This window comes from Panthera tigris, chromosome D1 (genome assembly GCF_018350195.1).
Source record: "Panthera tigris isolate Pti1 chromosome D1, P.tigris_Pti1_mat1.1, whole genome shotgun sequence".
Taxonomy (NCBI): Eukaryota; Metazoa; Chordata; class Mammalia; order Carnivora; family Felidae; genus Panthera; species Panthera tigris.
The window spans coordinates 61,670,600-61,681,279 of record NC_056669.1 but is presented as its reverse complement, the minus strand read 5'-3'; the positions used below and the strand labels follow the sequence as shown (position 1 = coordinate 61,681,279).

Here is a 10,680-nt window from a genome sequence, read left to right as displayed (position 1 = left end):
TTGCATGGCTAGGAACAATTCTATAGGCATGAAGGGTAAACTAGTCAGTTAACATATTTGTCATTAACAGCACTGCAACCAGTTTCAAGGGTTAATTGCTGCAAGCTAATGCACACCTTGTGTGCTGACATAAGTCCTTTGGTTGTAGCAGAACTCATTTGCTTTCCTTGACAATTGCAGACCACTAGCCTTGAGGAGTAAAGGGCCAGAAATTTCCCACATGATAAGGCCTAACTATACTCAAAACAGCCACCAGGGATGCCAGCAGGTCTGTTCAGGGTCATGTCTGCATACAACTAAATGCCTGGGCACCTGTTTGTCCTGAACATAGCCCCCCTACCTGCCCTATGCCTTCCTTTAAATCCCTCTAGTTATACCTGGACAGGAAAGACAGTCTCTGAGACATTAGTCCACCGTCTTCCAGGGTTGCTTGCTTCTGGAATAAAGCAATCTTTCCTCACCCACCATCATTTATCTCTCCAGTGTTGATTTTTCAAGCAGCATGCAGCTGAACCGGAGTTCGGAACCAGTTCGTTGTCCAGTAATATCAACTGTCACATTTTCAGCAAGGCCACAGGAGAGAAGTCAAGGCCACAGGAGAGAAGTCATGCTGCAGGAAACACAATCAACCATAGATTAATAACACTTGTGAAGAAAGAAAAATACCAGTGAGAAAAGAAATACAGTCAGGCTTCCTTTCCATACCTTCTCTGATTTTCAGTTTCCCAAGTTTTCACAGAACCAGATGCTGCTGCCAATTTCCCAGTACATTTTCCCAAGGCGTGCTGTGTTCAGACCTTAATAAATCTTTAGCCCATAATTTCAGCAAAAAAAAAAAAACCCAAAAACAAAACAAAATAAGGCTACTCATGTTTAGAGAATATCTCACCAAAACAAAACAAAAAAATATTTACAGCATGTGGATCCCTTCTGTATCTCAAATCCTTTCAAATAAGATTAAAAGAAAATCACTCTCAGATCTCAGCAAAAACTAAGCCTCCTGTCATCACAGCTCTTCAGGCTAATGAATGCCTCAGTCCCCTTCACTACTGACATATATAGGTCATTTACATAATAAGCCATTGAGCTGAGTAGTTTGGCTTTGGTTTGAATTTTGTCTATGTTTTGTGGAGGATTAACTATCTGACCTTGGTCCTCTAACCAGACAGGCAGGACTCTTCCTCAAACCTACTGCTCCTATTTCTTCCATTCATAGAAAAGGCACTTCCTGTTCAATCCTCATTTTTTTTCCACCTCAAGCCTGTGCCCTTTATTTCAAGTTCTGGAATGTCCTAGCACTTGGTATCCAACGGTTCAGCATACTGGAAACATTTGTTATTATTTCTTACCGCAGGCACAACACTCTGGAGAAGGTTCATTTCTTTCCCTCCTGGTAAACTATTGTAAGAGACTCACTTAAATAGTGGTCATGTGGCTTTAACCATAGGTATCGTTTTTACTGAATTCTGCCTCATATATTAGTTATACAATATGATGAACAACACTAGAATCTTTCTGGTTTCAGCTTCATGAAATTTACAATATTCACCATTATATCTACAATAACCTTCTAGAACGAGAAACGATATCCTCTGAATTAGTGAATTCCCACACGTGGGCACAAGACCTGAACTCCACAGCTGCCATGAGTACCTGTTCAGGACGTCATCCTGGGCACCCACAGAAATTGCCTTACAGAGGTCTGCATTCAAAGGTTTCCAGTATAAAACAGATTTTTATAACTATGACCATTAGCAGGTCATTCTCAGACATTGTCTTTCTGAGAGAATCTTGTCAAACAGTGAATTCATTCGGAGGAGCAGAACAGTTGACTCTGGGAGTTTCTACAAATAGGAAATTAGGTCCAATGCTTGTAAACCTTTACGGTCAGGAGCTTCTCCTTTAACCCTTCCTTCTGAGAGCTGTCTGAGACTGGCAGCTTAAGTCTCCTGTGCATATTCCTTTGTTCTTCATGGAAATAACCAGTCTCTTACCCAAACGTAGGGTGAACTAGCAGAGAAAATAAAGCAGTGACTGTAAATATTAATTTACTCTTCCTTGTCCTTTCTCATTGCCCCCAATCTCCATCCCCCGTTTCCCCTGAAGCAAACAAATACAAATGCATGCTCACACCCACATAATTCTTGCTCTTACATGGTAAAGTGGTGGGCCAGTTATTTTTGCTCAATGTTGTCTCCATATGGAAGCATCCTAACTCATTTTCTATGCACTCTGTGTGTTTTGTTGAAAGTGCTTTTAAAAACATGATCAATATAACTTTCCCAACTGGCATGTCAAGAAAGGAGAGAATGTCATTATTTTAACTTCATAGGGAAAGATTCTTCCTTTAGACCTTTAGAGTTACTGAGAGCAAGGAGGTCTCCTGTGACATAGCTTCTCTGTCCAAGAGTGGGGCAGTCAGTCTGCCCAATACGACACATCTCATCACTAGTCAATACTCCCAGGAACTGCCTCCACTAAACATTTTTTCCTCATACCCACTACTGCTGGATGATCAGACAGGCTTCTGACCATGGGTTATGGTTACAGGGTCCTTCTTCCAGCACCCGTATTTGGTCAATTTGTCCCGAAACTCTTTGGTTTTCACTGCATAAATAATAGGATTGAGCATTGGAGGAACAAGGAAGTAGAGGTTCCCAAGAATGGTGTGCACATGGGGTGCAATTCCCCTACCAAAGCGGTGAGTGAGAAAAGAGAACAGCGAGGGAGTGTATGAGATAAGCATGACACAAATGTGTGTGGTGCAGGTGTTGACTGCTTTGTGGTGGGCTTCCTTAGAAGACAGTCGCAGTACAGCCCGGATGATAAGCACATACGATGAAGCAATAGCTGAGATGTCCAGCCCGATAACCAACAAGGCCACCACCAGACCATATATCCTGTTCACTGTGGTGTCCACACACACCATTTTCACCACAGCCATGTGCTCACAGTACGTGGTAGGGATGACGTGATTTACATGAAAGGGCATCTTCTGGAGGAGGACAGGCATGGGCAGAATGAAAAGGATGGCTCTCACTAAACTCACCAGGCCAATGAGCCCAATGCGACTATTGGAAAGGATGGTGGCATACCGCAGAGGCTCACAGATGGCTACATAGCGGTCAAAGGCCATGGTCATCAGGATGGCTGACTGCAACACAGATATGAAGTGGATGAAGAACATTTGGACCAGGCAGCCCACATAGCTGATCTCACTCTGGCCAAACCAGAAGATGCACAGCACCTTAGGAATGGTGGTAGTGGACATGCCCAGGTCTGTGAAGGCCAACATGCAGAGGAGCAGGAACATGGGCTTGTGCAGGGAGCGCTCGGTGCAGATGGTGAAGATGATGGTGCAGTTCCCAAGGATGGTGATGAAATACATGGAAGAGAAGGGGACAGAGATCCATCTGTGCTTGTCCTCCATCCCAGGAATGCCTTGGAGAATGAAGAAAGGTGGGTGACCCAGGGACGCATTGCAAACGGTCATGGTGATTCTTTGGGGAAATACCTGAGAAGAACAATAAAAAAAACTTCATGAGCCTCAAATTCCAAAAGAATCAATGTTTTCAAAATGGAAAACTAAAAAGGTGGGATGTGTAGACACTCAAAAATGATTCTGGAATCAAGCTAACATATGTCATGTAGTATAGTAGAATGCTGTCATGTTAGAGTTATAATAATGTGGTGTAACATCTGACAAATACATATTTCATTTTGAATGTGTTATCCATGATGAACTGAATCGTTATTCACACAAGACATCATTTTCACAAAAATTATTATGTGTAATTTTGAATGTGTATCCATTTAGAGAATGTCACTTGAAGCCTGTGAGGCAAACGTGGATAGAAATACCAACCACTGTGACAGAGTCTTCAAAACCACTCTCAGTCCACTTAAGATGAAATAAGTCCACAAAAGAGCTGTTCAGTGAGGACCAAGAATGAAGCAAGTGACAGGGCTCTGGGAACCTGAGACCAGGATACCAGGATGGAAGTGCGAAGCCACCTCACCTGAACCACTTACGGGAATAGGAGGCAGGCAGAGTGTGGGAAGCTGGTCCTGGACACCTTCTTCAAATGTGTGTGTGTGAGTGTGTGTGGCTGTATGTTGCTATATCTACACATATATTCGTGTGGCTCATGGGGAACACACTCTGTGCCCGGCATGTCTCCACTCGTCACTCTCGGCACGCACAATCCATGGTATGGCCCTTTAAGTAACCTAAGGAAAGTCCCCCTGGGTGCCCAGAATTAGCTCTTTGCTACTCCCTCCTTCCCAAACACATACTCTCAAGGCACCACTGCTATTTTGGATAAACTTGACCCTGGAGGTTTCCCTAAGCTCCCAGGGGATGAGGCTGGTTGACCCTAGCAGTTCTGGGCATGTTCCAGTCTTTGGCAGTCCTGGAGGAGCCTGAGAGGAGACAGTGAAATTAAAGCTAAATCTGGAAGTAGAGGAGGTCCTGGCCGCTTGTATTCCAAAGGCTCTCTTTCCCAGATATGTATAAGTGTGGGAAGCCGGTAGGACCTTACTCCATGACTGGGGTAGTCATGCTCCTGAAGGCATCAGAGGTACAGCCCCTGTTGTTGGATACCCTGGTGAAATGTTAGCAGCTCTAGCTCCATCTATCCTTATTGTCTTCCAGGTTTTTTACTCTAACGTGTTTCCTAGGCCAATGGCTTTGCCCTAGATGTTCTCCCCAGGGTATTTTGTGAAATACCCTCTCATGTGTTATAGTATCCTCTCAACTTCTAGGTCCAGATATAGCATATGTCTTTCTCATTAAGTCAAAAGAAGAAAGTTAGTCCAAAACAATCTTCCACATCCATTGCAGAATGCACAAGACAGTACTAACCACTCTCGAAGTCATGAAAGACCATTCATAAGTCGACTCAGATGGCTGGATTCTGAATTGTGATGTCCAAATGGTACTATAAGTTGTGCCTACAGGACAGGTCCTGTAGGGAGACTTGTTCAAAGTCAGGTGTCAGCAGAAGGAAAGCATGGGCTGAGGGAAGGAGTGGCAGAATGAAGGGCCTGGCACAATCAATACATCAACAGAAAGAATCATCAACAAATGTTGACAAGCATGGGGGTACCTGCTCATAGTCATATCCACACAGCCTTCCCTGCAGAAAGCTGTGCTCTGGTACCACATCAGAATCCTGCATCAGTCATTCTTTTTTTTCTGTCCCTGAGAGATCCTCATGGATGACAATGACAGGTAGCAACCAGAAAGAATCCTTTCTTCCTAGCCTTGCTTTCTCACTTTTACATCTATGGTCCGGTGAATTCCCTGCATGGAACTTCTTTTTTTTATTATTATTTTTTTAATTTTTTAAAAATATTTATTTATTTTTGACAGAGAGAGAGAGACAGAGCATGATAGGGGGAGGGGCAGAGAGAGAGAGGGAGACACAGATCTGAAGCAGGCTCCAGGCTGTGAGCTGTCAGCACAGAGCCTGAAACAGGGCTCAGACTCACAGACCATGAGATCATGACCTGAGCCGAAGTGGGACGCTCAACCGACTGAGCCACCCAGGCACCCCTCTGCATAAAACTTCTAAAGAATCTCTTCTTGTAGAGTGTCCCTAAAGTCCTATCAAGTGCTGCCATAGTACTGCACAGAATCCTCTACCTGTCACAACTTTTAAGCTTGTTCTTTGGATAATCACACTACTCATGGAGAATGGTGCTGGTTGGAATTCTCCACAAATCCTGTATCCCAATCACTAGCACCATGTTTGGCATTAGTGGTCGGATTAGAAGAGTCAAATAAATGAATAAGTTAATGATAAATGAACCAAATAAGTTCTTTCTTGGGATTCCTGGGTGCTTTGTCGTTTCAGCGTCCAACTTCAGTTCAGGTCATGATCTCACGGTTCATGAGTTCAAGCCCCCATGTTGGGCCCTGTGTTGAGAGTCCAGAGTCTAGAGTCTGCTTCAGATTCTGTGTCTCCCTCTTTCTCTCTCTCTGCCCCTCCCCTGCTCATGCTCTCTCTCTCTCTCTCTCTCTCAAAAAAGGAATAAACAAAAAAATTTTAAGTTCTTTTAAATAGGAACTAATTATGTATCCTAGCTTATGAGATCTTACATGGTTTTGTTTTCTTGCATTAATAAAAACTAATAACCAACAATATTTGAAGGCCATGCTTTTTCCATCAATGAATTCATAAAATCAAGGCCAATCCAAACAAATTTCAATGATTCATTATTAGAATCTTGACAAAATAATTCTGAAATTTAAGTGGAAGAACAAATCATTGAAAATCATATAACCAGGGACCCCTGCCCTTACTAGAATTTAAAATGTATTATAAAATGTTGCAAAAAATGAAGCTAATTGCAGGAAAAGACAGCTTATTTGAGGAGAATAGCATCATTACAAATGCTCAAGTATATATGCCATATATTATACAATAAAGACAATAACTTAAAACAGTGGAGAAAAGATAAATATTAAATAATATAATTATACAAAAATAAATAAATCTGTATATCTCACATCACTCAGGATGCATAATACATAACCAGAAGCCTTCAGTTCCTGGATGGTGATCTCTAGACCTCTGGAATGTCCTGTCTTACAAAAGTGTCTTCAATTTGCCTGGTGGCTTTGGCCACTGGACAGTCTATTGGTGTGATTTACGATGAGGGTTTTGGGTCACATCATATCAGTTCTGACCTCAACAATAGCTGAAGACTAGAGGTATAGCTTGACTTCCTGGAGGGACAGGAGAATAAAAGCCACCACATGAGCAATATGTAATCAAGCCCCAACAACAATTCTGGACACCAAATACTCAAATGAGCATCCCTGGTTGGCAGTAACACTGTGTAGTCACATATGGTGACCAAGAGGAGCTAACACCCATCCATGACTCCACAGGGAAAGGACAACCAGAAACTTCACACTTTGAACCCTTACTGGACTCTGCTCAATGCATCTCCTACTTCGGCTATTTTAATCTGTATCTTTTTGTTATAATAAAACTTTAATTCTGAGTATAGTGCTTTTCTGAATTTTGTAAATTTGTCTAATACATTATTGAACACAATGGTGATTGTGATGACCCCCCCCCCAAGTTTATAGCCAGCTATAAAATGGTGGAGGTCCTGGGACCTCTGAGTTCATTGGAAGCATCTGAAGTAAGGGTGGTCTCCTGGGGACTTTTCTCTCAGACCTTACAGTTTGACCAATGGAAGGTAATTCTAAGCATTGGGTAGAGATGCATTTTCTGAGTTTTATTAGATTGTTATTAATCATATAGAAAATTGTTTAAGTTAGACATCGTTCCAGCTTGATTAGGCTGTTGTATAGCAAATCACTCCAGACTTAGTAGCTTAAACCAACATTATTTTGCTCACAAATGTGGAATTTTAGTCAGTGCTCAGTAAAGACAGCTTGTTTCTCTTCTTCTAGGAGCTGGTGAGGACATCTTGACTACTGGCTCTACTTAACATCAGAGAAGGGGCTGGAATCATCTGGTACTGGCTTACTCCAGGGTGTGGGGCTGGGCCAGGAGAATTTAATAGCTAAAGGCTGGAACAGCCAGGAATCCTCATTAATCTCTCTTCATCTCTAGATGATATCATGGCAATTTCAAGAAAATTGGAATACTTACATGTGAATGAAAGAAAAGAAATAACCAGAAAGAGGGGAGAAGCAGGGCAAAGGTGAAAGGGCAGTGGAAAGGAGAGAGACAAGTCTGTATTTCTTTCCACAACCTGGCTTCAGAAGTAAGTCATATTCTATCACTTCCAACATATTCTTGTCACTGGAAGTGAGTCACTAAAGCCAGCTTTATGTGAAGGGAACATAGCTTGTATCTTTCATTGGAGTGTCAATATCATTTCATAAGAAGAGCATGCAGAATGGGATACATTGGTGTAATTATGTTTTTATCATATGCCATGGACATTAAATTTAAATTTTTTTTCTAAGGTGAATTGGATACATGGTTATGAATATTTAGATATATATACACAGAGATTGTGATATTCCCAATCCTGATTCAAACCATCTCCCTGATTCTTTGGTTTATTTAAGTATAATTCACATAAAAAACTGAGGGTTGACTGGGGGGCCATGGGGGAGAAGGGAAAATGGGTGATGGGCTTTGAGGAGGTCACTTGTTGGGATTAGCAATGGGTGTTGTATGCAAGCGATGAATCACAGTAATCCAAAACCAAGAGCACACTGTATACACTGTATGCTAGCCAACTTGACAATAAATTATATTTTTTAAAAAGTATAACTAACATACAATGTTATATATATTCCTTTCAGGTGTACAATATAATGATTCAACAATTCTATATATTTCTCAGTGCTCATCAAGATAAGTGTACTCTTAATCCTCTTTAGCTGCTTCACCCTTCCCCCACCACCTCCCCTCTAGAAACCAGCAGGTTGTTCTCTGTATTTAAGAGCATGTTTTTTTTAATGTCACCTTGTTCATTTATTTTTGTTTCTTAAATTCCACATATGAGTAAAACAATGTGGTATTTGTCTTTCTCTGATTGACTTATTTCATTTAACATAATACCCTCTAGGTCCATCCATGTTGTTGCAAATGGCAAGATTTCATTCTTTTTTATGACTGAGTAATATTTCATTATATACATATCTATATATATATCTATATCTATCTATTTGTCTGTCTATATATACACACACACATCTTCTTTAGCCATTCATCTATGGGTGGATATTTGGGTTGCTCCCATATCTTGGCTAAAGTAAATAATGTTGCAGTAAACATTTTCAAATTACTGTTTCTGCTTTTTAGAGGGTAAGTATCCAATAGTAGAATTATTGAATTGTATAGTACTTCTATTTTTAATTTTTGAGGAATGTCTATACTGTATTCCACTGTGCTACACCAATTTGCATTCCCACCAATAGAGCAAGAGGGTTCTTTTTTGTCCACATCCTGGCCAAAACCTGATATTTCTTCTTCTTTTTTTTTTTTATTTTAGACATTCTGACAGTTGTGAGCCAATATCTCATTGTAGCTTTGATTTGCATTTCCCTGATGATGAGTGATGTTGAACATCTTTTCATGTATCTGTTTGCTATGTGGACGTCTTTGACAAAAGGCCTATTCAGGTCCTCTGCTTATTTTAATTGAATTATTTGCTTTTTTGGTATTGAGCTGTTGTGAGAAATAATCCTACTGGCCCAATGAAAGAAGGGATGAAGAAACTCCGAGCACAGTGAAGCGAGGCTCTAATTAACATTCTTGCAAGAATGGGTGTCTGATGGAAAGGCACACTCAGGAAGGTTACAGCAAGCAATTAATCTTCTAGCGTGAAGTCCCTCCCCTGATTCCTCTTTGGCAGAGTACTACAGAGGTTACAGTGTTACTCAGAAGTCACCTATGCCCATGTATGGCCAAAAAGTAGTCTGATTGGAACAAATATACATTCCTTGAGGTGACACAGAGACTTCAGTTCTTTGGTGCATGCTCATTGCAAAGCCCACAAAAAGGAGAGGGGAAGAAGAATCAGGAAGTGAAGTGTCTAAAGTTTTGGGACTCCATTGTGGGAAGAGGAGGCGTTCATACATATTTCCAATAGTTTGTAAACCTATTGTTAACTAGATAGCACAGCTTTTATTTGGTATTTCTGAGAGTCATCTCACTTACTTTTCACAACTCTATAAGTTCTTTACATAATCAAGGAAGTGAAAGACCTTTCCTCTGAAAACTATAAAAAATTGATGAAAGGAATTGATAACACAAACAAATGGAAAAATATTCCATACTCATGGGTTAGAAGAATTAATATTGTTAAACTGTCCATAAGACCCCAAGCATTCTACAATTTAATGCAATCCATATCCAAATACCAACATTTTTTTTCACAGAACTAGAATAAGTAATCCTAAAATTTGCATGAACTACAAAAGGCCCTAAATCACTAAAGCAATCTTTAAAAAGAACAAAAGCTGGAGGTATCACAATCCGATTTCAAGATAGATTACAAATCTGTAGTAATCAAAACAGTATGGTACTGGCACAAAAACAGACACATAGATCAATAGAACATAAGAGAGAGTCCAGAAATAAACCCATGATTATATTGTGATAGAGGTAGAGCCCCTCCCTAAGGAATGTGATGGAGGCCTTCTCAGAACACAGAAAGGCAAAGTGGCCCAATCAACTCCTATACACATATGCATAACTCTAACACAATTCTGTAACTTGGACTGTATCCAATCAGACTATATGTGTCACCATATATGGGAGACAAAGAAGTAGAAATTGCATAAAAGACTATACCCTGCTCTGCTCAGCGCTCAGCCTTTTGAGTTTTAGCCCACTGAATCCCTGCTAGCGTGAATAAAGCTGCTTCCTGGGAAGAAAGGCCTCAATGTCCCGTCCCTCTGTGCGAGAATCCTTCTACAATATGGCCAATCTACAACAATGGAAGCAAGAATATACAATGGGTAAAGATGGTATCTTCAACAAATGTTGCTGGGAAAACTGGATAGCTACATGCAAAAGAATGAAACTAGGACCATCCTCTTACACCATATACAAACTAAACTCAAGATGGCTTAAAGACCTAAATATGAGACCTGAAACCATAAAACTCCTAGAAGATCACATATGATGAGGTTTTGGGGTGATGGTGAGGTTCATGGGTTTTGGAACTGATGGCCAA

The 10,680-nt window shown here is 40.8% G+C and overlaps 1 protein-coding gene across 1 annotated transcript; it reads right to left on the bottom strand.

Moving 5' to 3' along the window:
* Positions 1-2,515: 2,515 nt before the first annotated feature.
* LOC102957145 (putative olfactory receptor 52P1) lies at positions 2,516-3,493 on the bottom strand. Its single transcript, XM_007092234.2, has one exon. It carries the CDS (start codon positions 3,491-3,493, stop codon positions 2,516-2,518), a length of 978 nt encoding a protein of 325 aa, XP_007092296.2.
* Positions 3,494-10,680: the final 7,187 nt, after the last annotated feature.